Genomic DNA, 27,359 nt, shown 5'->3' on the forward strand with positions numbered 1-27,359 from the left:
TCAGCCTCCATTTCAAGAACGTAATGTCAAATGTCTGAATAATAACATACCTAATTTGCATGGTTTTTGAATTGCAGAACCTGAATACCTGTTTTGGTTTCGTTTGTACACCTGCGCTTTTATAGATCTCATTACAACCATGACTATAATGTTCCAATTCACCATCCATAACTCTATATTGCAAATGTCAAAAGTTATGAATAAATCTTTTCTATTTGAGTGCTTCATTTTTGGAAGTGCGTAGCATATTCAGTGAAGCAAGAACAAATATGATTAGTTTGGTAGTTTTTTAGTGTTCAGATTGAGTGACCTTTATATTTCTGTTTTTTGTAAACCGAGTGAAGGTTCCTGTTTAGTCTCTGTCCTTCTCCCATGTTTTCTTGATATAACATTTGTATGCGATTTCTCTTTTTGTCCATGGCATTTGAGTTCCAATTATTCAATGTCAATCAATCAAACTTTATGTCAGACTCAAGGTCCATATATAATATATAAAATGAATGTGTCTTTGTATCTCTTTCATTCATTTCTCCAAGAAAAGGTAATGGAGAGAGTCAACGTAAAGTACTGCGGTAAAAAATACCTTTCTTGAATCGTTATTGCTTGGAACTCGGTTTCCCAGACTGCCCTGTTCAGTCACGTGACGTTTGTTCACCGGTTGTTGATGACGACGTTCATACGGCGCACGTCAGTTCCTCAGTGGTGTCCCAAGGAGGAGGAGGAGGAGTGCCTGCTAAGATTGAAAAAATAAATAAATTAACAATAACATTTTCGCCGACGACTTGCTCTCAACACACGGAAGAACAATAGTGCGGGCGAATGAAGCTACGGTAGTATGAGAAACATGTTAGCTACACGCGAAATGCCGTCGATTCAGAAGCGACTCTTGAACATTGTTTAGAAGGCCTGTTGCTAGCTGCTGTGTATCCGCGGGGCTAGCCCGGTACACTCAGGGGGCCGCGACGGGAGCTTCGTGGACTGCTTTGCTCAGCAAGGTTTGTACCGACAAAGACGTAACCTCTCCTTCTCAGAGGCGCTCTCACTTTGACACCTAACGTTAGCTAACATTGACGTTAGCTGCTTTGTGTTGACAAGCTAACTCCGCCCAGAACCGAAGAAGTTGGAAACGCATTTAAAACCCGTGGGTGCTAAACACCAGCTGTGATTTGTAACCTATTTTCTACGCGGACTGAAGGTCTCCGGCCAGGTACCTGGATCAAAGGGTCCCCCGACTACGGTTATCACATCTTCCATCGTATCTACTGCTGCCCAAAGTGTGTCGCCTCATTTGAATAGAAAGAACAGACTTTGACGTGTTGCTTACACAACGCCACCTTTAACCGGCTGAACCACAGTATCCCGGATGAAGGCTCACAGAGAAGTGTCCAATCTAATGCTGTCAATGCGTACAGGTGCCCCCTGTTCCTCTCGACATTGTTAATCTCACACCTCCAACACCTCCCATTTTGCTCTCCAGAGCTGATCTGCGGTTTAACAAAACCAGAAACAGCCCACCATGAATCGATACCTGCCGGTGGCGCGGCAGCACTTTCTGGCCGCCCTCGCCAGCACCAGCGTGGTGGTGAAGAGCATTAGCGCCGTGGTGGTGCTCATCTACCTGTTGTCGTGGGCCGTGGACGCCCGGTACGCTTTGGGCGTGACCCCGGGCTACCTCTTTCCGCCTAACTTCTGGGTGTGGACGCTGGTGACCCACGGGGTGGTGGAGCAGCACGTCTGGGGTGTGGCGGCCAACGTGGGCACGATGATGGCCTGCGGCCGTCTTCTGGAGCCTCTGTGGGGCGCTCTGGAGCTCCTGATCTTCTTCGCGGTGGTGAACGTCTCCGCGGGCCTCCTGGCGGGCCTCTCCTACCTGCTCACCTACGTGGCCACCTTCGACCTGGACTACCTGTTTGCGGTTCGCGTCCACGGAGCGGCCGGGTTCCTGGGGGGCGTCCTGGTGGCGCTGAAGCAGACCACGGGGGACACCACGGTGCTCAGGGTGCCGCAGGTGAGGAAAACAAACGTGTTTTTTTTATTCTTTTTTTCTGCTGGTTGATGCTGCGTGGCTGTGGTTGTGCTGCTCTTGGGAGCCCGAGTGGTGACCAGTGAGGAGTGTGGGAGAGTTTACACAAATAACCACTGTCATTGGAGATGGCATACACATAGAGCGGCCTGTCTCAGGGTATGGCCACGGCACATCAAGGACACTCATAGTCGCATTCACTAAATTACATGGGCTTTTCTGATTGTTCAGAGTGGTCGTCCCTTTGCCTTGATCTACACAATGTGTAACTTGTAAGACAACCATTTGTGTCTGTCAGTCTGGGGAGCTGGATATGCTGTGTGTTTGTTGCAAAACCTTGAGAGTTTAAAGTATAGATTTGAAAGATAAGCACAATAGAGTAAAATGGGCAAATGTACACTCGCTTGTATTCCGATTGTAACTTTATGTGTGATGGAATTCCTTGTGTGGTGAAGCTCATGATATTTTATTATTTTGTGATGTTTGTGAGTGTATTTTAGTCTCCCTGGAGGCTGTAGTTTTTTCCCCTTGCATGAAAGCATCTGTGTCTTTACTCCCTTTGCTAACACACTGGTAACCCCCCGCCTCGTCCCCCTTAACAGGGCACGAACTGCCGTTAAGACAACAAGCACATTTTTATCTGTTGCAGGACTTTGAAGTGTTGGTGTATTTTTTAAAAATATTTAATTTGCCTTTTTGATGAGATGAGCTCATAGATTCTTGAATTGGGATTCTACACTGGGGGTAGGGGGGGCATTGGGATTTTGATTTTAACTTTGAAGTAGCAGTTCCTTGATTTCCTGTATGGAAATACTTAATACCTTTTTGTGAGTACACCCCTGTCATACAGTGTCTGGAGTGTACACGTGTCAAATAGAGATCCTGCCGTTGTATCAAAGCCGTAAAAGCCAGAGGCTTAACATCTGTTCAGTTTGATTGGTTTGTTTTTTCGTCTCTCTGGTTTTCATCCTCATCCAAATTTGCACTACAGTTTAACGTATGTGTGTCTTTTAAACTACCAGACTGCTTGTTGTGCTTGGATAAAACTGGCTTATATCACTCTAAACCTCCTCATCTCAGCTGAGTAGGTCAGAAAATGCACATCAAAACTGAATAATGTTGAATATGGCTCCCTCCCTCCACCCTGTCGTCTAACCAGCTATTGTTTGCTGCTCCAATGCTCCAAAAATGTAGCTGACTTGAGTGAATTGTGGGAACTGGCGGCCCACTAAGACAGACTAAGTCTGTCTCCTTTTCCTGATTGCTGTGGTTCTAAGAGCTGCCTCCCTCCCATCGCAGGTGAGACTGAAAGCAGCACCGGCTTTGGTCCTCCTCCTCCTGGCCTTGCTGCGTCTGTCGGGGATGCTCGACACCTCTGCTGACCTGGCGGCATACAGCTACGGCGCCCTCTCCGGCTGGGTCTACCTGCGCTTCTACCAGAGGCACAGCCGGGGCCGCGGGGACATGTCGGACCACTTTGCCTTTGCTAGTTTCTTCCCTGAGGCGCTGCAGCCGGCTGTGGGGCTGCTGGCGGGGCTGGTCCACGCCGCCCTGGTGAAGGTGAAGGTGTGCAGGAAGATGGTGAAGAGGTACGACGTAGGGGCTCCGTCCTCCATCACGATCAGCCTGCCAGGAACCGACCCCCAAGACGCAGAGAGGAGGAGGTGAGTCCGAGCGAAGAAAGAGTTGTTCATAAACGGATCTAATGGAAAGGGCTCTTTGCTATATTATTGGACCTTGCTCAGGGGTTCTGGTGGATCCTTAGTCTTCTTATACATTGAAATAGAAATAAACACCTTAATTGGTATTAAAGCGACCTAAATCTGCGGTGTGGTATATTACAATGCATCCCATGTGTTTTATTCTCAGTTATTCTAACTTAACATAATGGAATTTGGCCCTTAGCTTGCTAACAATGGGCCCTATTTGTTAGTCATGTTCTACCTCAGACTTCGCCATGAGACAAAAAAGCCTTGTTTTGCTTCTAAAATAAGTAAATGAATTAACACCACTGAAGTTTTACTTTTGGTCACAAATGGCATCAAAATTGTTGTATCGATGTAAATTAATGCTTTACCAAGACCCATATGGTAAAATCAACACTGCAGTCAGACACGAGAAAAGAAAGTTTGGGTTTTATTTACTGATAGAAGGGTTGGTGAGCACATGTTGACCAACGTCCCAGTTAGCAAACAAGTATTATTACATTTTCGTCTAGAAACGGGTTGAACTTGTTTATGTGTTTGTCTCTGAACCATGACACACATCAAATATGAGCACCGACTGAGTGAAGCTGCTGAAAGGAAAAACAACTCACGCTGATGGATTGTCCAGAACAAATTAGATTTACTCAACAAATTTCATTTCAAAATTGCCTGTATTAAAAGACCGTATCAGCGAAAAGTTGGTTATTTCACCACCAACTTGCTACCTTCACTGTAAGTTTACATCATTTCATCAGCTGGCTGATTGTGTTTAACACTTAACACGACGGGGGATAAGCAGTTCTCTTGCTAATCACGTTTACAAATGCCCGATTAATTATCATTTTATCACTTAATGCTTCAGCTCTTGATTACTGTCAGGTAATAATGACTTTCCCCCAAAATATCCCAAATATTATTCAACAAGAATATCATGTCTGCCTTAAACACAATTAGGCCCCTTGCAGATGTTTACACAATGTGCTATAGGGCAGTTGGAGTCTTAAACAAGACTTGTGTGGTGGTTAAACTTATGAGGGGGTCACAGAAAGTAACTTCTTCTTTTTACTCTTTACCTCCCCCCCCCCCCCCCCCCCCCAACACGCCCCCTCCCTTCAGACAACTGGCCCTCAAGGCTCTGAACGAGCGCTTGAAGCGCGTGGAGGACACGTCGGCCTGGCCCAGCATGGACGACGAGGAGGACGAGGACGAGCTGCGGACCGACACACAGCCGCTCCTCCCGGGGCCGTCGGCGGGGCCCGGCGGCGCCTCTCTCTCCTCCTCCGCCTCCTCGTCCTCCGTCTCGCAGAGCGGCGGAGGGCCGTCCGGGGGCGGAGCGCAACACCCGGAGTCCAGCATCATCAGCTTCGAGGACGCCCCGTCCAGATCGTAACAGACGGGCCGAGACGCAACGCCCTGCCGGGTGCCACCGGGCGGGCGTCTGCGACTAGTGTACAAATCCGCGAGTAGCTACGCGCTCGACACCGCGACGCAGACAAAAACGTTGGACCGGCTCACACGCGCACGCCCGTGCCCTCAAAAACACGCCGGGCAATGCCATTGCGCGGGCCAATAGCGCGGCGGTGACTGTACGGCGCAGTGTGACGTGGTCCCTCGCCTCCTCTCCTCCTTCCCCGCATACGAGCCACTGACCGCAGATCTCGGCCCACTGCTTCACGTGTCGCTTTCTCTTGCTTCCCAAATAAAATAAAACACAAACGGGTGTACACTGGGTCTTTTTAAAAGTATTTTCCGGAGCACCCGTGGCTTGTTGTGATTGGCTTTCCACGATAAAAAGACTTGCCCAGAGCTCTCTGTGAGGGCCAACTCTACGCGCCGGAGAGACCTGAAGGTGAAACCTTGGCTTTTAGTTGTTGATGTTCAAACGCAGTGTGTGAAGGAGGAAGTGTGGAAACTAGATCTGCTGAAGGTCCGTGCTGCTGATTAACTGTGATACAGAACTTCAAGATTTGAATTGAAGAGAATCATCCTGAATACTTTACCTGGCCGGCCGTTGTCTCTGGAACCGCCTAGTGCCCCCTTTTCTAAATCTCCCCCTCCCAATTTGACCTTCTCTGGAGAACAATTTTGTCATTTTTCTTTCTTTTTTTTCTTTGTATCTTCATCACTAAACAATATCCCACAAAAACCTGTTTTTGTGCACTTCCGAAGTGTTCATGCACACAGATTTTTAGGATGATTCTACGAGTTATGAGATTTTTTTTCTTCCAGGTTAATATTAAGCCCACAACAGGAGCATCACCCTGTTGTGTGTGTGTGTGTGTGTGTGGTCAGCTGATCAGTAATTGGGGAAAATGTTTCCCAATCACATTCTTTCCACTTGTGACATCTATCATCTCTTTGCTCCAAGGATGACTGCTGGTGAGAACATTTTCTTTGAAGATTAATATAAATTGTTTCAAAATGCACCATAAATTCTATGCAGACCCAAAGGTCAGTGATTCATTCGTTTTTCATCCGGTTAGATGTCAGTCTATTGTGGTATGGATCAAATCATACAATTCCCCCATTGTCATCTCATTGTCGATTCAAGTCAGTCAAATGCACGATGTCACACGTTGCAGCAGCGACACATATATAAATTATTATTATTTTTCATCTTCAGGTTGAGAATGTTTCCTAGTTGAAGATTTTCCAAATAACTAAGTGCTGTACATATTTAACAATGAACACAAGGTTCATCACTAAGCCGATGATGATCAGTTTTTTTTTAATTTTTTATCCTGACTTCAGCGGGCTCCTTTAGAAACCATGAAAGAAGAGATTGAACTCTACAAACTAACAAACTGTTGAATTAAGGTGTTCTAATTGAAATACAACATGTTCCTCTCTTCTGTTGTTGATCAGCTCGATAGTTGTGCGAGGAAGAATCTTGCTGCGTCCTTGCTGATGGTTTAGTTTGTCACCGCCTGGGTGGACAATCTCTAAATTAAAAACTAATGAAATGTAAGAAGAGGTAGAGCGGGAAATTCATCGGCCGCCATCAATGACCGGGAGGAGAGAACAGGCCTCCATGGTCCTCCCTGGAAGAGTCTCCTGTGGTTATTTAATATGATTCCGGGTATTTTACACTGTGTTAAAATGACGTTTACACATCTGTGTTGGAAATGGCGGAATATTACAAGTGAAAATCCAAAGTTTTAGAAGTCTTTACTTTTGCTCAGCTTGCCGTTTCCTCTGAGAGATTCTCCGTCACTGTGTCTGCACTGGAGCTCTGCTGACACTTTTGCACTTTTGAGGAGGATCTTCACAGGACCGGACTAGTGTGTAGTAACAAAAGCTCATTGGAAACATTCCACAACCAACCCCTGACCCAACAGTGTGTCCCTTAATACCACGATTGCCAAATTCAGATTAAACTGTTCATTTTGGACTCCAAATTCCAGGCAAGGATTGAGTTATTTTTTCCCCAGATGTAAATGTTTAACGTAAAGGAAGCCATAAGCCATATTTGAGTGATGCCGTTCGTTTGGCTCTTCACTGTTCCTTCCTTCTGCTCATTTCACTGCGCTCTCATTTTTAGCAGGACGGTGTGTGTGTGTCTGTGTGTCCATTCCTCTGTCAAAAACCGACCCGCACATCCAGCATTTGCAGAATGTCACAGAGCGATCGGTGTCATCTTCACAGCGTTTGAATTACAGGTTACTCTCATCGGCACAGAGCCACGAGGCCCGGACACCCTTCCCTATCCCATCTTTTTGTTCCCTTTTGTCTTTGTATTTTTCTCCTTCCTGTATTTCTGTTTGTGCTGAGAGCAAACGTCCTGACTGTGAGGAAAGGAATGAAATCGTGTGTGTGTGTGGATGATGCCTATGTGCAGTTGGTGTCTAAAGGAGAGGAAACCAAGGTGATGAGTCCTGTTGGTTCAAGGACCAGGCACGTGATGGAAATACATATGTCACACTACAGGCAGGGGGACTACGAATGAACCACAGCAGGGGCTCCTGTTTCCCCCCCCCCACCCCCTCCAGCAAAGCCTGGTGTCTCTGAGTTGACAGGGACTAATGAAATTTCAATATAATTGGGGAAGAAGGTCTCTTGGACAATTAAAAAAAATGTTGATTATTTGCCTGTCTTGACCACTTGGTATGATTATGAGCGATATTCACTTATTCTAGCTTTGCATTTTGATGAGACAGCTGTTTTGTGGTCCTGGCAAAGGAGTTCATTCAATGGTTTCTTTTTTTCACTCATTTTCTTCAGCTGTCCCCAGTTTTTTACCAAAAGATCTTGTTAGAATTGTCAGTCTCTCTCTCTCTCTCTCTCTCTCTCTCTCTCTCTCTCTCTCTCTCTCTCTCTCTCTCTCTCTCTCTCTCTCTCTCTCTCTCTCTCTCTCTCTCTCTCTCTCTCTCTCTCTCTCTCTCTCTCTCTCTCTCCCCCCATGTGGACTGTTGCACAAACTTGTTTTAGTTTTCCAAAATATTTCTTTATCTCTATATGAAATAAAAGACGATTGTATGAAATGAAAATGAGCGTTAGTCTCCTTGCGTTACCCTTGTGTTTCCTGTCCTCAAACGTCTCGCTATCCATCCACGAGTCCTACTGAGTCCCTAAAAAGGGAAAATGGTGTTATAACAGATCCTGAATATTGGTAAAACTATACACACTCATTTGTGGTTAGATTTTACAACCATTTTCCTGTCACATTGGTGAATCGTTTTTTATAGAGAATACCCTTAAGCTTCCTGACACTGAGTGTTGCACTAGAGACTGGCACAATATTATTATATCACAAAATAGTTACGATGGTTGAAACAAGCCCTGGAATAACCAAGTCAAATTGCCCCTTCATGTTAAATACTGTAAAAAGACTTTATTAAGGACTGTTCTGACTGAAGTAGAACCAGGACACCCTTAAAGTAATTAAAGTATTCTGTGTTTCCAGGTGAGAGTTAGTGACTTCAGCACTACAACTGATTTACATGTTTTGTGTACTAAAAAACACCACGTGCACATGCCCCGTGCTTTGCCCTCAGCCTCCTCTGTACCTGTGTAGTTACCTACACTGTCCGCCAGGTGGGGCAGTGAGCACAGACCTCTGCTTGGACGGTTCACTGCTGGCTCTCAGGCCATTATAATGAGAGAAACTTTAATGGGCTCAATTAACTATGATTAGGGTAATGACATAGTTGGATAACATATCCCTTTCTACGTGGGGCCACAACTCAGTTTTGTGTAGTGTCAATTCATAGTTATCTTTCGTATTGTTAAAAGCTAAACAAAGTGTTTATCACGGGACCTAGCCCACTTAAACTATTTTTTATACCCCGATGATTGTTAAAGAAAGACATAAAAACAGTAACATGTTTTGTGGAATTACAAAACCTCAGCATTGTTGAAATTGTTCTGTACGTTAGAACATACTCATCCACGATTAATCTTACAACACATGTTTAATAGTTCGACGTAAAATAATTCTAAATGTCCATACAGTTTATGAGCCGGTAACTGCTCCGGGCGCTCGTACACCTCGTGCCCGCGCAGGTGTGGCTCTCAAGCTCGTGCACGAACACCCCTCCCCCCAGTTACAAACTACAAACCCTGGCAGCGCGCTCCCGTGAGCTAATTCATTGTATCAGATTGAGACGGGAGGAAGCAACGAGCGACTCGCCTGCTCGGAAACTGCACCGGGAAACAGAAAAAATCCGACAGCAAGCCATATAAACTGCAGGTAAACAACTTTCTGAAACGCCAGACCGCTATGCAGCGCTACTTTTCTGGTATTGTTAAGTTTGAAAGCCGTCGGGGTTGTTTTAAAAGTTGTCCGCAGCTCTGAGAGGCCGTGCTAGCGAATCTCAAAGCTAGCGACGTAAGCTAACGTTAGCTTCCCCATGACCGACCGCTACGCCGCTTCCGCACTTGTCGCACCACACTTGCGCCGCGGAGAAACCCCACCGCGTTGTGCGTTAATACTCCCACAAGACCGAATAACCTCGGTCACACTCCGAGGAGCTGTTCGTACACTGCGGAAAACTTGGGCGACGCTTTAAACATGTAACCGTAAGGACCGGCCTAGATTTGCGAGCCGGCCGGAGCCAAACAATGAGGCTCTCTTCCTGACCAGGCAGCTCCCAGCGGCTTCTCGGACTGCGGTGACGTCAACTTAACGTCAGTTGGTCTTTTCCCCCCCGCTGACATGTTTATAGACCGTACAGAAGGACATACGGCACTTCGATAACCCTCGCTGCGTTTTCTAATGCAGTTATCGGAGCATGCGGAAAGACGTCGTACGTACGCCTTAGTCTAATTAAATGTGTATAATTGGGCCCCGGTGTTTAGTTTGGATCGGGGCCACCCCGCCGCCCGCCCGTTCTCACACTGCGGACACACTGGCCATCTGTTGCCTCTGTGTGATGACGCCATCTTTCTGGTGACCCACCCAGTGGCTCGCTGGTTTGAAAACGGTGCTTGTCTAAACACTGGGGGCTCTCGCGGGCAAGAGGCGCGGGCTGTTCGGCTAGTGGACCACACCAAGCACCGGGTTGATGCGGCGTCCGGGACGCAGTATCAGACCACGTAGGTCAGGTGGTGCTGACCAAATGACTGATCATTGCATTGTGGTTGAGCATGGTTATTGATGATGTGACGGTCTTCTGTATGTGTGTGTGTGTGTGTGTCGTTTTCATGCAAGTTAGAGCCGTGATATATTGGGTGGGTGGGGGGGGGGGGGTATACACACCGACAAGCAAAACATTTCAGACGCCATAGCTGCCTTTAAGGCCCCCAGGGCAGGAGTCGGTGTTGGGTGTTATTTGCTAAATTTAATGTCAGTCTTTTTTTTGCTAATGGCAATAGACCCCTTGGAATAAAAGTTCTCTAGAGGTTTGTGCAAAGGTGTGACATAGTACATTTGTATCAGTGGTGCTAATTGTAGTCCTAAAGGTCCACTTTTATAAACTATCGTCTTTTTTTAATGCTTGAATATCACACAGATTTTGGTGACAGTCTCAATTAGCGGTATGCTCTAACATGTTGTAGCTGTCCGAAGTCGTCATTCTGATTGGTCACATTGTTGCATGAAGCCAAATCAAATTAGTAAGGGGTCACTACAATGGATTGTCATTATGCTTGTTTTCTTCACAATAATGGGCTCATTCGAAATATTGCCGCCCACATACAAGCATGTCAGGTTGCACAGTAGAAACACCTGCCCAGGCTGTCATAAACTGCCAGAAGACTGCGTGGGCCGTTTCCTGGCATGAGCGCAGAGACACACAAGCCTTTTGATGCAACGGCTCCATGTGTGGGTTTTCTAAAGGACATCCTGATGAATCATCAAGTGCACTGCAACCATTTTATTAATCCCGTCAAAGCTGTGCCATGCAGAATGAGCATCCTTCCACCAGATACTTTTTTCACCAGGGAAAATGACACTGGGTACTTTTTGTGTCGATTATATTAAAAAAAAGAAGCAAATTGTGTTTGTGTTAATGCACAAGTGTGTTTGGCCGGCTGGTCTGTCGACACCAATCCTCCTGTTGGTTAGCCCCCGTCGCTCGTCATCTGTGGTTTGTTCATGTCACGGTCTCCTGGCCAACATGTAGCCGTATCAACAAATATTATGATTTCTTTCATCTGCAATGCATTTGTTTTTACTGGACCTTCAGCATAATGCTTAAAATATTAGAATCCGCCCTTTTTTTGTCCTCCTTTTGGCATTAAAAAAATCTCTGATCCCCTTTCCCCCCACAAATTCTTCGGCAAGCATAAATTAGTAAGACACGAGACTGTGAATGTGATGCATTTTTTAAATGCATGAGACACGAGTTCAGTGTACAGACACATTAGTCTCCTTTGCTAATGGACATTTTCCTGTTTCGGGTTCTTATGCACAATGGGCCCCTCCTGTTGTGTTGTTTTCATTGTGCCCCTTTTTAAGAGTTTTTCCTGCATTTTTTTCAGCCAGGAAGAGGTTTAAATACAAATTATTTATTAGTGCTACGCTGATACCTAGATGCTGTTTGGTCTTATTACTGATTCCAACACTCCTGTTGTCCAAAAAGCTTCTCTAAATAAATGTCATTTAATAACTTGCTTACAAGCACATAGACATCATTTGTAGAAAAGGAGGGCACGTTGTTATTTACCCGCTGGTCAAACGTTTTGAGCATTGACCACATAATTGCCTCGAGGCTATAGCCGCCCCCATTTTTTACATGCAGTGAATGGTATCTTTCTGACACTGCTGTCCTACTTTGAGTATTCATCTACCATAGAAATACAAAACATAGAAAGTATGCAGTCAACTAATGGGTGTGAGGGGGTTGAGATTTCAGCATTAAGAGTGATGGTCTACTTATGATCAACTCTTATAGTTGTCTTACTGTAACATGGGAATGCAAATAGTACGAACCGTGTGCTATTGGAGGTGTCTTGACTCGGAACATGTTAACGTCCAGATGTGGTTTAGAAAAGGGACGGGTGGTTTTGCATCAGAAACGGAGCAAATCTGCTGACTGAGGATAACACATTCAGCCAGAACACGGTTAACAGTAGCTGCAAACGCAAACTGCTGCACAGACAAAAAAGAAAAGACTTTAAGGGGAAGTAAGACAGACCCAGAAGGCACAAGACATCCTTCATATGCAAGGCTCTTTAAGAATGAAACAAATTTAAGCGTTGCAATGTTTTTTTTTACAGCAACAATGTCCATGCCTGCTACCTCAGTATCCTGTTTTAAGGGGCCGGGGTGGTAATTAAACTTTACGTAATTTAACACAGAGTTAAAAACTTCAGCTCAGCTGATGCCGTGGAACGTGATGGACACCGCACCGAGCTGCCCCTCTTCAGATGGAGGAGGAAATAGCCCGTCTGGGATGTGATTTATTATCCTCTCTACACGGGGTCCGCTTGTCCTTGTGCAGTTAGTAGGTACAGTGTGTGTACTGTGCTAATACAAAAGATGTCTCTGCGGCATGGCCACCATGGATGAGGAGCGGTGTTTGATGAGTACTTGGTGAATAAGGGGCCCCTGTTGTACATGTTTTAAGTTCTGGTCAATCGCTGTTGTCGGTCAAATGCGATCATAATTGTTGTAAATATACAACAAATTGAATTGTGTCCTTGACTTTTTGTAATAGTTTTTCCCAATACGTAGTGATCCAAGATGCTCTCAGCAAATGACTTTGGCACGAGGGCCACATGACTCTTGCCCCAACTTCCTGTGACCCTGTTGAGCAAGTAATGCTGACAAGTCTGTTGGGTCCTTTACTGTCATGGCTCACTTGAACTGTCTGTCATCACAGCGTCTCTTTTTGGCTAACAAGCACAAAATGTACAGAAATGACATTCTTAAGATTCCATTTTGCATTGCACGACCACCTGAGAAGCCCTGACTGTCACATTAAGAGCCCCTGATTTCCCAGCTCTGTGGTTAAATGTGTCATATGGTGCGCCTGCACTAACTGACTCATGGTCTTGCTTTCACTGCAGTTGCACACCTCTGTGTATATTGACACCAACTTTGTATTTTTTGAAGCAATGGCCCCGCTGTACATTAGCTACGGTGCAGCCTGTTTCCTTCTCTCGTCCTGCAGATCTGCTGTAACTAATGTTCTGCGTAATGTCCTCCATAGTGTCTTCCGTAACTGTCCTGCTTTACACGAGGCTCCTTGATCACAATCTCCTCCTTTGTTTCCCTGCAGGGATGGCAGCCATCCGCAAGAAGCTGGTGATAGTGGGGGATGGAGCTTGTGGAAAGACCTGCCTTCTGATAGTTTTCAGCAAGGACCAGTTCCCTGAGGTCTACGTCCCCACTGTGTTTGAGAACTACGTCGCTGACATAGAAGTGGATAGCAAACAGGTCAGGCTAACGCGGGCATTCTGTGGGTCAAATCTTTGGCATCTTGTTGTTTGTTTGGTGTCTACTTATTAGTTGGAATGCTTCAAGCATTCCAAGTATTGTTCTTCTAATCTTTATTAGTTGGAATGCTTCAAGCATTCCAAGTATTGTTCTTCTAATCTTTATTCCGCCTTATTCATCTTCTTCATATTATTCTTCTATTTCTTCCGCCGCACCTTTCAACTCCTTCACACTTTCAGCTATTAAGACCATTCAAATATTAAAATGTTCAGCTCATTCAGGGGAGGGGTGCTATGACTTTTCAGCTTTTTAGCTCTTATAATTGAATTAATATAAATTAATATCTTCAACCTTTTTAACATGGTTTCCTAATGGATTAAATTTTCAAATCCTTTCAAAACTTCTTCAACTTTCAACTTTTTCAGCTTTTCCAATCTTTCAGCTAGAGACACCATTTAAACTTTAAAATGTTGACACACGTCTTAACAATTTTATTAAAAAAACAGCTCGTTGATATCTATTATAGTTTTTTCATAATCACTAATTATGTTTCATTAGTTTTGGGGTTTCTTTCGAATTTAGAGTGGAGTTTTCCGGATTGTCCCGCGATTTAGAGTGAGCGCCGTGTCAGGATTCAGTAAAAAAAAAAGAGGCACTTTTCTCTTTACGGCCACAATATTCACTTTTCAGCCTTCATTTAAAAAGAAAACATTAGCCGTGCTTGTGCTGGTTGGACTCGTATAAGTTTGGAATGTCAGAGTTATTTACTTTTTGCGTGAGGAGCCTGGTTGTGAGACAAAGTCTGCCCCGAGCCCCATACGCTTCCATACAAATCTGCCGACATTTAAAAAAAAAAAACACAGCCGGTACACTTTTTGTAAACGGCTGTTTGAGCAGTTTTAAAACACATAGAGACATAAAAACTACACTCAAACGTTCGGTAGAGTCTTGTGTCTCTCAAAATGTCATTATTTTTTGGCTACTCCAAATAGTTTTGCTCCAGGAAGCATTTGTTTGAGGTGTGGATTTTGTCTAAATCTCTTCACTCTCTTCACTGCGAGCTAATTAGCGATCAGCTGTTGATCGATGGCCATAAAGACGCAGCTCAGGGACGTGCAGGTTTAACCGTGGTTAGATAACGGTACGTATGGACGTGCAGGTTTAACCGTGGTTAGATAACGGTACGTATGGACGTGCAGGTTTAACCGTGGTTAGATAACGGTACGTATGGACGTGCGTGTCGTGAGTTGGGACGGAGACCCGGGATGAGCAGACCGTAAGTAATGTGGAGGCTGGACCGTAAGATATTTGAGACATGTGAGAGCCATAAGTACTAGATTGCTAGCTAGCTAAACTGCTAACAAGGCTACACCCCGCTGGAGACATAAACCGTGGGTGTGACGTTGTTCATTCGGTGTTGTCATTAAGCTGCAGGCACGTGAGTTTATTTTCTTACGCGAGTGATACTATTAATAACCTTTTCGCGGACCGCAAGAAGGTCCGTAGGTTAATAAGCACGTCAAAAGTTACGGGGAGTGGCGTGACGTTGTTCCTTCGGGGATTGAGCTGCAGATACGTGAGTTTGTTTTCTTACGCGAATGACAGGAGATCGTTTGGTCTTTATTTTACACAACAGAGCGTCAACTTAATATACTATTAATAACCTTCATCGGACCGCAAGAAGGTCCGTCAGTTAATAAGCACGTCAAAAGTTACGGTGGACCAGCCGGGGTTAGGGGGGGAGGAGGGGGTTCGCTGGTGGGCGAAACTGCGCACTGAGGAGTGAACAATTGTAATCGAGATGGGGGCTGTAGTATTTGTGTGTGTCCACTAACATTTAATTGTCCAAGTGAAACACGTAGTACTTGTATTAGTCATTGGCGCTGTATGCGTCCATGTTTATTTCACAAAACCGCGCATCTTTATGACATCATCAAGACATGACGGTTAACTTATCCGGAAGTATCCAGGGGCGTTTCTGATGGGACCGCCACGAAGCTTTCAGTAATTTCTACACTATTTGCAAACTTTTGAGGCACTCACCAACCATGCAAAATGTTTTTATATTTTATTTTGACTTGTTGCCAGGATCTTCTCCTGTCTTGTTTATTCTGTGCACATGGGCAGGTGCCACTGTGTATGGTAGGTTGTGTCATCAGTGTATTAATGAGTGAGAGATGTCATCTAGTATTAAAGCTCTTTGAGTTGTCAGAAGACTAGCAAAGCGGTGTACAAGTTCATTAAGTTTGAATGAAAAAGATTCAGCAATGTTTAGAAGTAATTTAAGCTTTTATTAGTTTTGTATTTTGTCAAATTCATAGAAGCTTCCCCCATTTCTGTTTTTTCCAATTCTTTCAAGTTCGTTTCAGCTTTTCTCATTTCTGTATTTTTAGCAATTTTTAAATGTATTTCAGCCTTTTTTATTTCAGCAATGTTTAGAATAATTTCAGCTTTTATTATTTCTGTGATATCAAATTCATAGAAGCTTCTCCCATTTCTGTTTTTTTGATATTCTTTCAAGTTCATTTCAGCTTTTCTCATTCATGTATTTCAGCTTTTTCTATTCTTTCAGCAATGTTTAAAATAATTTCAGCTTTTTGCATTTTAAGCAACTTTTTGAAATTAATTCCAGCTTTTATTATTTCTGTGATTTCAAATTCATAGAAGCTTCTCCCATTTCAGTTTTTTTGCAATTGTTTCAAGTTCATTTCAGCTTTTCTCATTTCTGTATTTTCAGCCATTTTTAAGTGTATTTCAGCTTTTTCTATTCTTTCAGCAATGTTTAGAATAATTTCAGCTGGTTTCATTTCTGTACTTTAAGCAACTTTTAGAAATTATTTTCAGCTTGCATTCCAACGCATTTTCAGCAGGAAATGCATTTTCTAGTTCCGACTTATTAGTTGGAATGCTTCAAGCATTCCAAGTATTGTTCTTCTAATCTTTATTCCGCCTTATTAGTTGGAATGCTTCAAGCATTCCAAGTATTGTTCTTCTAATCTTTATTCAACTTATTATTATTCTTCTATTTCTTCCGCGCCCCCTTTCAACTCCTTCACACTTTCAGCTATTAAGACCATTCAAATATTAAAATATTCAGCTCCTTCAGGAGAGGTCTGCTATGACTTTTCAGCTTTTTAGCTCTTATAATTGAATTAATATAAATTAAAAACATCAACCTTTTTTAACATGGTTTCCAATGGATTACATTTTCAAATCCTCTCAAAACTTGTTCAACTTTCAACTTTTTTAGCTCTTCCAATCTTCAGCTAGAGACACCATTTAAACTTTAAAATGGTGACACAAGTCTTAACAATTATTTAAAAAAAACAGCTTGTTGATATCTATTATACTTTTTTCATAATCACTAATTATGTTTCATTAGTTTTGGGCTCCTTTTTGAATTTAGAGTGGGCGCTAGAGTGCAGACAAAGTCGGAAGACAAGAGAGGGTCCATGTTTTGTAAACTGCTCGTAGAGCAGTTTTAAAACACATAGAGACATAAAAACTAGACTCAAACGTTCGGTAGAGTCTTGTGTCTCTCAAAATGTCATTATTTTTTGGCTACTCCAAATAGTTTTGCTCCAGGAAGCATTTGTTTGAGGTGTTGGTTTTCTGTAAATCACCGCCTGTCTGTGAGCAGCTTCTCCGTCGCCATGGATACTCCACTCTGTCAGTTGGTCTCACCCAGCTGAACCATAACGGCTGATTAGTGTCGTCACGTGACACAGCTATTCTTTCAACCAGGGTTCGTACAGTCATGGAAAAAAATAACAATACGGACATGTTTCTTTATATACAGCCCCTGAGATTACTTTGGGATGTCAATCTGAAGTTCCACACCCAATAGCGCCCCTGAACTTGGCCATAGGTCCGGCCAATCATTGACCAGGAAGTTGGTGTGCAGGCGAACGGAGAGTGCGGAGGGGGCGGGACGAGGGAGAGACTAAGAGCGATGAGCAATGGCGGATACGATGGCAGATGCGTCTGCTAATCGCAAGTTTAGCTTCAAGTTAAGTTCAGGGTCCGTGTCGAGGAAGAATGACATGGACGTGCGTGTCGTGAGTGGGTACGGTGACCCGGGATGAGCAGACCGTAAGTAATGTGGAGGCAGGACGGTTAGATATTTGGGACATGGGAGAGCGATACGTGCTAGCTAGTTATACTGCTAACGAGGCTACTCCCCTTCTGCTGGGGTGTGACGTTGTTCCTTCGGTGTTTTCATTAAGCTGCAGGCACGTGAGTTTATTTTCTTACGCGAGTGATACTATTAATAACCTTTTCACGGTCCGCAAGAAGGTCCGTAGGTTAATATGCACGTCAAAAGTTACGGGGGAGGGGCGTGACGTTGTTCGGTGATTGAGCTGCAGGCACGTGAGTTTATTTTCTTACGTGGTGTGATACTATTAATAAACTTTTCGCGGACCGCAAGAAGGTCCGTCGGTTAATAAGCACGTCGAAAGTTACGGGGGACCCCGGACGAGCGGACCGTAAGTAATGTGGAGGCAGGACGGTTAGTTATTTCAAACATGGGAGAGAGATGAGCGCTAGCTAGCATAACTGCTAACGAGGCTACTCCCCGTATGCTGGACTTAAACCGGGGGCGTGACGTTCCTTCGGTGTTGTTATTAAGCTGCTGGCGGAGCCCGGGAAGTACACCTGTGATTGAGGAAGCGCAACGGTAGGATGTTAGCCGCTAGTTAAGTGTTTAGCTGACTTTAGGAACTTTATTAGCTCGTCTCCAACGCTGAAGGCTTCACCGCGCCAGCGAATAACGACGGCCAGCCGCCTCACCTCTACAGCCCGTGATGTGCCAGCAGCACGCATGCTTTCTCTCCCTCCCTCTCCCACGCCACTACCCGACGTGAGTAATATCCTGCCACACGTGAATCCACCTTGTCCACGAACAGCAACGTGATCAGCTGATCGTGGCTCCTTTTTTTACGTCTACGTTATGGGTAGTTTTGAATGCTGTGATTACTTGTTTGCTGCATTCAGTGTTACAGTACAGTGTTAAGCTTGGCCTGTCGTTTACTGCATCTATGGCTATATGTTGCTAATGACATTACCACGCAGTGGAATTAATGTACGTTGTTACGGGGAATTTATTTGTTTTGTTCTGGTTACTGAGCCCCCTTCAGTTAGAATAACTCCCCCTTGAGTAAGACTGGTGTTTCCCTGTTAAAGCATGGTCATGAACAAGGGGAAATGTTTCAGTATGAAATAATTGTTCTAAAATTCTCTAATTAAATCATACTTTGAAATTTAACTTTCTATATGGTTGGTTCGACCTGCTACATAACTATACTATAACGAGTCTTCATACGTTTTAATGTGGTGTCAGAGACTGATGTTGTTCACCGGTTACGTCTGTTTGAGGACAGAGTTTAGTTTTATAACTAGTATATAACTAAACCGTATATTACTACAGAGAATGTATTTTTTAATTCTCAGCTTTTCCTATTTCTATTATTTCAGCAACGTTTAAATTAATTTCAGCTTTTATTTCTGTGTTTTCAAATTCATAGAAGCTTCTCCCATTTTTGTTTTTTTGCAATTGTTTCAAGTTGATTTCAGCTTTTCTCATTTCTGTATTTTCAGCCATTTTTAAATGTATTTCAGCTTTTTCCATTCTTTCAGCAATGTTAAGAATAATTTCAGCTTGTTTCATTTCTGTACTTTAAGCAACTTTATGAAATTAATTTCAGCTTTCTGCATTCCAACGCATTTTCAGCAGGAAATGCATTTTCTAGTTCTACTATTTCTTCCGCCGCACCTTTCAACTCCTTCACACTTTCAGCTATTAAGACCATTCAAATATTAAAATGTTCAGCTCATTCAGGGGAGGGGTGCTATGACTTTTCAGCTTTTTAGCTCTTATAATTGAATTAATATAAATTAATATCTTCAACCTTTTTAACATGGTTTCCTAATGGATTAAATTTTCAAATCCTTTCAAAACTTCTTCAACTTTCAACTTTTTCAGCTTTTCCAATCTTTCAGCTAGAGACACCATTTAAACTTTAAAATGTTGACACAAGTCTTAACAATTTTATAAAAAAAACAGCTTGTTGATATCTATTATAGTTTTTTCATAAACACTAATTATGTTTCATTAGTTTTGGGGTTTCTTTCGAATTTAGAGTGGAGTTTTCCGGATTGTCCCGCGATTTAGAGTGAGCGCCGTGTGAGGATTCAGTAAAAAAAAAAGAGGCACTTTTATCTTTACGGCCACAATATTCACTTTTCAGCCTTCATTTAAAAAGAAAACATTAGCCGTGCTTGTGCTGGTTGGACTCGTATAAGTTTGGAATGTCAGAGTTATTTACTTTTTGCGTGAGGAGCCTGATTGTGAGACAAAGTCTGCCCCGAGCCCCATACGCTTCCATACAAATCTGCCAACATTTAAAAAAAAAAAAACACAGCCGGTACACTTTTTGTAAACGGCTGTTTGAGCAGTTTTAAAACACATAGAGACATACAAACTACACTCAAACGTTCGGTAGAGTCTTGTGTCTCTCAAAATGTCATTATTTTTTGGCTACTCCAAATAGTTTTGCTCCAGGAAGCATTTGTTTGAGGTGTGGATTTTGTCTAAATCTCTTCACTCTCTTCGCCGTGAGCTAATTAGCGATCAGCTGTTGATCTATGGCCATAAAGACGTAGCTCAGGGACGTGCAGGTTTAACCGTGGTTAGATAACGGTACGTATGGACGTGCAGGTTTAACCGTGGTTAGATAACGGTACGTGTGGACGTGCGTGTCGTGAGTTGGGACGGAGACCCGGGATGAGCAGACCGTAAGTAATGTGGAGGCTGGACCGTAAGATATTTGAGACATGTGAGAGCCATAAGTACTAGATTGCTAGCTAGCTAAACTGCTAACGAGGCTACTCCCCGCTGGAGACTTAAACCGTGGTTGTGACGTTGTTCCTTCGGTGTTGTCATTAAGCTGCAGGCACGTGAGTTTATTTTTTTACGCGAGTGATACTATTAATAACCTTTTCGCGGACCGCAAGAAGGTCCGTAGGTTAATAAGCACGTCAAAAGTTACGGGGAGTGGCGTGACGTTGTTCCTTCGGTGATTGAACTGCAGATACGTGAGTTTGTTTTCTTACGCGAATGACAGGAGATCGTTTGGTCTTTATTTTACGCAACAAAGCGTCAACTTAATATACTATTAATAACCTTCATCGGACCGCAAGAAGGTCCGTCAGTTAATAAGCACGTCAAAAGTTACGGTGGACCAGCCGGGGTTAGGGGGGAGGAGGGGGTCCGCTGGTGGGCGAAACTGCGCACTGAGGAGTGAACAATTGTAATCGAGATGGGGGCTGTAGTATTTGTGTGTGTCCACTAACATTTAATTGTCCAAGTGAAACACGTAGTACTTGTATTAGTCATTGGCGCTGTATGCGTCCATGTTTATTTCACAAAACCGCGCATCTTTATGACATCATCAAGACATGACGGTTAACTTATCCGGAAGTATCCAGGAGCGTTTTTGATGGCACCGCCACGAAGCTTTCAGTAATTTCTACACTATTTGCAAACTTTTGAGGCACTCACCAACCATGCAAAATGTTTTTATATTTTATTTTGACTTGTTGCCAGGATCTTCTCCTGTCTTGTTTATTCTGTGCACATGGGCAGGTGCCACTGTGTATGGTAGGTTGTGTCATCAGTGTATTAATGGGTGAGAGATGTCATCTAGTATTAAAGCGCTTTGAGTTGTCAGAAGACTAGCAAAGCGGTGTACAAGTTCATTAAGTTTGAATGAAAAAGATTCAGCAATGTTTAGAAGTAATTTAAGCTTTTATTAGTTCTGTATTTTGTCAAATTCATAGAAGCTTCCCCCATTTCTGTTTTTTCCAATTCTTTCAAGTTCGTTTCAGCTTTTCTCATTTCTGTATTTTTAGCAATTTTTAAATGTATTTCAGCCTTTTTTATTTCAGCAATGTTTAGAATAATTTCAGCTTTTATTATTTCTGTGATATCAAATTCATAGAAGCTTCTCCCATTTCTGTTTTTTTGATATTCTTTCAAGTTCATTTCAGCTTTTCTCATTTATGTATTTCAGCTTTTTCTATTCTTTCAGCAATGTTTAGAATAATTTCAGCTTGTTGCATTTTAAGCAACTTTTTGAAATTAATTCCAGCTTTTATTATTTCTGTGATTTCAAATTCATAGAAGCTTCTCCCATTTCAGTTTTTTTGCAATTGTTTCAAGTTCATTTCAGCTTTACTCATTTCTGTATTTTCAGCCATTTTAAAATGTATTTCAGCTTTTTCTATTCTTTCAGCAATATTTAGAATAATTTCAGCTTGTTTCATTTCTGTACTTTAAGCAACTTTTTGAAATTAACTTCAGCTTTTTGCATTCCAACGCATTTTCAGCAGGAAATGCATTTTCTAGTTCATCTTCTTCATATTATTCTATTTCTTCCGCCGCACCTTTCAACTCCTTCACACTTTCAGCTATTAAGACCATTCAAATATTAAAATGTTCAGCTCATTCAGGGGAGGGGTGCTATGACTTTTCAGCTTTTTAGCTCTTATAATTGAATTAATATAAATTAATATCTTCAACCTTTTTAACATGGTTTCCTAATGGATTAAATTTTCAAATCCTTTCAAAACTTCTTCAACTTTCAACTTTTTCAGCTTTTCCAATCTTTCAGCTAGAGACACCATTTAAACTTTAAAATGTTGACACAAGTCTTAACAATTTTATAAAAAAAACAGCTTGTTGATATCTATTATAGTTTTTTCATAAACACTAATTATGTTTCATTAGTTTTGGAGTTTCTTTCGAATTTAGAGTGGAGTTTTCCGGATTGTCCCGCGATTTAGAGTGAGCGCCGTGTGAGGATTCAGTAAAAAAAAAAGAGGCACTTTTATCTTTACGGCCACAATATTCACTTTTCAGCCTTCATTTAAAAAGAAAACATTAGCCGTGCTTGTGCTGGTTGGACTCGTATAAGTTTGGAATGTCAGAGTTATTTACTTTTTGCGTGAGGAGCCTGGTTGTGAGACAAAGTCTGCCCCGAGCCCCATACGCTTCCATACAAATCTGCCGACATTTAAAAAAAAAAAACACAGCCGGTACACTTTTTGTAAACGGCTGTTTGAGCAGTTTTAAAACACATAGAGACATAAAAACTACACTCAAACGTTCGGTAGAGTCTTGTGTCTCTCAAAATGTCATTATTTTTTGGCTACTCCAAATAGTTTTGCTCCAGGAAGCATTTGTTTGAGGTGTGGATTTTGTCTAAATCTCTTCACTCTCTTCACTGCGAGCTAATTAGCGATCAGCTGTTGATCGATGGCCATAAAGACGCAGCTCAGGGACGTGCAGGTTTAACCGTGGTTAGATAACGGTACGTGTGGACGTGCGTGTCGTGAGTTGGGACGGAGACCCGGGATGAGCAGACCGTAAGTAATGTGGAGGCTGGACCGTAAGATATTTGAGACATGTGAGAGCCATAAGTACTAGATTGCTAGCTAGCTAAACTGCTAACGAGGCTACTCCCCGCTGGAGACTTAAACCGTGGTTGTGACGTTGTTCCTTCGGTGTTGTCATTAAGCTGCAGGCACGTGAGTTTATTTTTTTACGCGAGTGATACTATTAATAACCTTTTCGCGGACCGCAAGAAGGTCCGTAGGTTAATAAGCACGTCAAAAGTTACGGGGAGTGGCGTGACGTTGTTCCTTCGGTGATTGAGCTGCAGACACGTGAGTTTGTTTTCTTACGCGAATGACAGGAGATCGTTTGGTCTTTATTTTACGCAACAAAGCGTCAACCTAATATACTATTAATAACCTTCATCGGACCGCAAGAAGGTCCGTCAGTTAATAAGCAAGTCAAAAGTTACGGTGGGCCAGCCGGGGTTAGGGGGGGAGGAGGGGGTCCGCTGGTGGGCGAAACTGCGCACTGAGGAGTGAACAATTGTAATCGAGATGGGGGCTGTAGTATTTGTGTGTGTCCACTAACATTTAATTGTCCAAGTGAAACACTTAGTACTTATTTTAGTCATTGGCGCTGTATGCGTCCATCTTTATTTCACAAAACCGCGCATCTCTATGACATCATCAAGACATGACTGTTAACTTATCCGGAAGTATCCAGGGGCGTTTTTGATGGGACCGCCACAAAGCTCTTGGTAATTTCTACACTATTTGCAAAAAGATTTTTATATTTTATTTTGACTTGTTGCCAGGATCTTCTCCTGTCTTGTTTATTCTGTGCAAATGGGCAGGTGCCACTGTGTATGGTAGGTTGTGACATCAATGTATTAATGGGTGAGAGATGTCATCTAGTATTAAAGCGCTTTGAGTAGTCAGAAGACTAGCAAAGCGTTGTACACGTCCATTTACCAAGTTCATTTAGTTTGAATGAAAAAGATTCAGCAATGTTTATAAGTAATTTAAGCTTTTTTCGTTCTGTATTTTGCCATTTCTGTTTTTTCCAATTCTTTCAAGTTCATTTCAGCTTTTCAAATGTACTTCAGCTTTTTCTATTCTTTCAGCAATGTTTTGAATAATTTCAGCTTGTTGCAGTTTAAGCAACTTTTTAAAATTAATTTCAGCTTTTATGTCTGTGATTTCAAATTCATAGAAGCTTCTCCCATTTCAGTTTTTTTGCAATTGTTTCAAGTTCATTTCAGCTTTTCTCATTTCTGTATTTTCAGCCATTTTTAAATGTATTTCACCTTTTTCTATTCTTTCAGCAATGTTTTGAATAATTTCAGCTTTTTGCATTTTAAGCAACTTTTTGAAATTAATTTCAGCTTTTATTATTTCTGTGATTTCAAATTCATAGAAGCTTCTCCCATTTCAGTTTTTTTGCAATTGTTTCAAGTTCATTTCAGCTTTTCTCATTTCTGTATTTTCAGCCATTTTTAAGTGTATTTCAGCTTTTTCTATTCTTTCAGCAATGTTTAGAATAATTTCAGCTGGTTTCATTTCTGTACTTTAAGCAACTTTTAGAAATTATTTTCAGCTTGCATTCCAACGCATTTTCAGCAGGAAATGCATTTTCTAGTTGATATTACTATACAGCAAAACATATACATTGATTCATGCTAGGATGAATTGATGATTTCCACAAACCTTTAATTTCCCCCAGAACCTGCACATTGTAACTACGAAAATATGTTCCTCTGCAGTGTGACTTCAAGGTTCATAATGTACTCTGCCCAACCCGTGTCCTGACCTCGTTCTGGGTTAATGGGATTGTGGGACCTTGTGTCTTTTTATTGGCTGATTGACTTCTAACCCTCTGTGCTACCGAGGCTCCTTCTCGTCAAGTGTCACACTCTGTTTAGCTTTTCAGTGCTTTCCCTCCGTTTTCAAACCGTCCCTGTCAGATTATATCGTACAGGTTAGAGTTTCCAAGACTTTTAGACACTAAAGTCTGTGTGTTAAATGTGCTATCTATTTAATTTAAATGTAATCTTATTTCTGTTAATAAAAACATTCTAATATTTTGCCATCATTACAGATACATTTGAATAGCTTTTCTTGATTACACTCACAGCATTTTTCTTCCTATACTGATGTGCCTCCCGGTGGAGTAAGAGTAAATCTGTCCATTTTATCATCGCTGTCACAGCGAGGTTGGCTGGTTTATTATCTCATTTGTTGGTTGGCTGCAATGTGAAAGTTGTGCTGATCTGGATGGCCATGGTGCATTAACTTCCCCCTCTTTTTTGTTCGCTTTCTCTCTTGCCACACTCCTTTGCCCTTGACGCGTGTGTGTATCAGGTGGAATTGGCGCTCTGGGATACTGCAGGTCAGGAGGACTACGACAGGCTGAGACCTCTCTCCTACCCCGACACTGACGTCATCCTCATGTGCTTCTCCATAGACAGCCCAGACAGCCTGGGTGAGTGCAAGGTCCCCCAAAGTTAAACCACGGGGAAACGCTGTTTCCGTCTCCATGAGCGGTTATTCCAGGGGTCTTTAGATGGTGCATTCGTTCGTCCTGTGGTTAGTCTCCGTACCACGGAGCTGCAGACGTTTGCACTGACGCGCCTACACAAATGACTAAAAAATGCTTCGGCAGCCAGCGCTGCAGTAAAACAAGTCTGGTCTCTTGTGTGATCATTGTGATAACGCACTTCAGTGAGAACATGGAAAGGTGATAAAAGCTGCGGGTAATTAAAAAAAACAGGCATGAATTTCACAGGAAATTACAGATGTAGCCAAACAAAGGCTTATTGTGCTATAATTATTCATTACATCTCTTGTTAAACCACTGTTTTTGCTGACTAAGCTGCCTGGGGATTCATTTTTATATACAGTTGTGATATGGAGGCTCTTTGTGATTTGTCTTCAGAAGCAGAACAGAATTTTTTACCAACTCCAATTTAAATTGAGTCTTCGTAGATAACCAGAAGCAGTCTTCTTGTGATTGAACTTTGTTAACACGGTTACCGGGTAATTGCTGTGCAATCACATATTTCATTGGCTTTTTTCCATGAGACTTGGAGAGAAGTACTAAAAGATAAAGAACAGGCTTAAAACGCATTGTATAGCTCTGCCCCCTTTCTTTTTTTAGAGCTTTGGTGGCCTCCAGTCACGTTTATCCTACAGCTGGAAATAAGAGTTCAATCACCTTCTAGAAGGAATTTCAGTGTGACAACCTAAATTCCCTCAGACATACACACACACACACACCAATGGCCAAAAAGTATTGCTTCCTAATAACTTTTTTCCCCCCCAGAAAACATTCCAGAGAAGTGGACCCCAGAGGTGAAACACTTCTGTCCTAATGTTCCCATTATCCTGGTTGGAAACAAGAAGGACCTGCGTAACGATGAGCACACACGCCGAGAGCTGGCCAAGATGAAACAGGTACATTAATGTCTGGCCCTCATTGCCAGTTTGTTTGAGTTATCGTCACGTTTCATCTGTTGGTGCCCGGTACAATGAACTCGCTGGTTGTCTCTTGGTCCGATAGGAGCCGGTAAAGTCCGAGGAGGGCCGAGACATGGCCGGCAGGATCGCGGCCTTCGGCTACATGGAGTGCTCTGCGAAGACCAAGGATGGTGTGCGGGAGGTGTTCGAGATGGCCACCAGGGCGGCACTGCAGGCCCGCCGCGGAAAGAAGAGCAATAAATGTGTCGTGCTGTAAAATGGCTGACATATCTGGACTGTTTTCACGCTGGGCTTCTCCAGCCAGGGCTTGGAGAGGGACTGAGGGATTACTAGATGAGGGAGGGAGGGAGGGAGGGAGGAAGTAGGGGGGGGGGGGGGCGCAAGAAGAAACGAGTGCAGAAAATGACTACCGCTGTAAAATGGCTTATTTTGTTGGGAGGGAGGGAGGGAGGGAGGGGGGAGACGACGACGACTACCGCTGTCAACCATTGGGTTCTTTACCCGAGTAACATCACGTTGGGATCTTTACACCAGCTAAATGCTGGCACATTTTGTTTGTCATTTTAGTATTTTCCTCAAACCACTCGCAGGTCTTCGTCCAGCTGACCAGGTAAACTGATTCGGTTTTACGGGGTGGTCCAGATTGGGTTCCCTGTGAACAACCGGAGCGGTATAGTTTCCTGCTTGGAGGACTTGACGTAATATGGGAGCGAACAAAGGGCTCAGCCAATGTAGACTACTCACAGCAGGCCGTTGGACCGGGACGACTGCAGCGCTGATCAACCACGAGGGGACTAAACGCCAAGCAGAGACCAAAAATTAGACCGAGCCGCATTAAACTGTATATCTTGTGCTTCTCACAGCTTACAGTTCAATTTGTAAAATAAGGCATTCAAATAAAATAAAAAAAGCTGGTCCAGTTCGTTGTTTTAACCAC

General features: G+C 43.0%; 2 protein-coding genes across 3 annotated transcripts; both read left to right on the forward strand.

Moving 5' to 3' along the window:
- The first annotated feature begins 276 nt into the window (after positions 1 to 276).
- On the forward strand, positions 277 to 6,932 carry tmem115 (transmembrane protein 115). Of its 2 annotated transcripts, none has more exons than XM_062563635.1 (4): positions 277 to 995; positions 1,478 to 2,008; positions 3,323 to 3,687; positions 4,846 to 6,932. In XM_062563635.1, exons 2-4 carry the CDS (start codon positions 1,517 to 1,519, stop codon positions 5,117 to 5,119), a joined length of 1,131 nt encoding a protein of 376 aa, XP_062419619.1. In that variant the 5' UTR covers positions 277 to 995; positions 1,478 to 1,516; the 3' UTR covers positions 5,120 to 6,932. The 2 variants fall into 2 exon arrangements, with proteins under 2 accessions (XP_062419619.1, XP_037334435.2); XM_037478538.2 differs by having other exon boundaries at positions 277 to 830.
- A 2,331-nt stretch (positions 6,933 to 9,263) lies between these two features.
- rhoab (ras homolog gene family, member Ab) lies at positions 9,264 to 26,763 on the forward strand. Its single transcript, XM_037478545.2, has 5 exons — positions 9,264 to 9,418; positions 13,392 to 13,549; positions 25,307 to 25,427; positions 26,268 to 26,398; positions 26,505 to 26,763. Exons 2-5 carry the CDS (start codon positions 13,394 to 13,396, stop codon positions 26,676 to 26,678), a joined length of 582 nt encoding a protein of 193 aa, XP_037334442.1. The 5' UTR covers positions 9,264 to 9,418; positions 13,392 to 13,393; the 3' UTR covers positions 26,679 to 26,763.
- The last annotated feature ends 596 nt before the right edge of the window (positions 26,764 to 27,359 follow it).

This window comes from Pungitius pungitius, chromosome 1, assembly GCF_949316345.1.
Source record: "Pungitius pungitius chromosome 1, fPunPun2.1, whole genome shotgun sequence".
Classification (NCBI taxonomy): Eukaryota; Metazoa; Chordata; class Actinopteri; order Perciformes; family Gasterosteidae; genus Pungitius; species Pungitius pungitius.

Bases quoted from the DNA above. Each gene is read 5' to 3' on its own strand.
- tmem115 (XM_062563635.1), top strand. From the start codon at position 1,517: ATGAATCGATACCTGCCGGTGGCGCGGCAGCACTTTCTGGCCGCCCTC. The intron at 2,009-3,322 runs GTGAGGAAAACA...CTCCCATCGCAG, and splicing joins CGGTGCTCAGGGTGCCGCAG to GTGAGACTGAAAGCAGCACC. The intron at 3,688-4,845 runs GTGAGTCCGAGC...CCCTCCCTTCAG, and splicing joins CAAGACGCAGAGAGGAGGAG to ACAACTGGCCCTCAAGGCTC.
- rhoab (XM_037478545.2), top strand. From the start codon at position 13,394: ATGGCAGCCATCCGCAAGAAGCTGGTGATAGTGGGGGATGGAGCTTGT. The intron at 25,428-26,267 runs GTGAGTGCAAGG...TTTCCCCCCCAG, and splicing joins AGACAGCCCAGACAGCCTGG to AAAACATTCCAGAGAAGTGG. The intron at 26,399-26,504 runs GTACATTAATGT...TTGGTCCGATAG, and splicing joins AGCTGGCCAAGATGAAACAG to GAGCCGGTAAAGTCCGAGGA.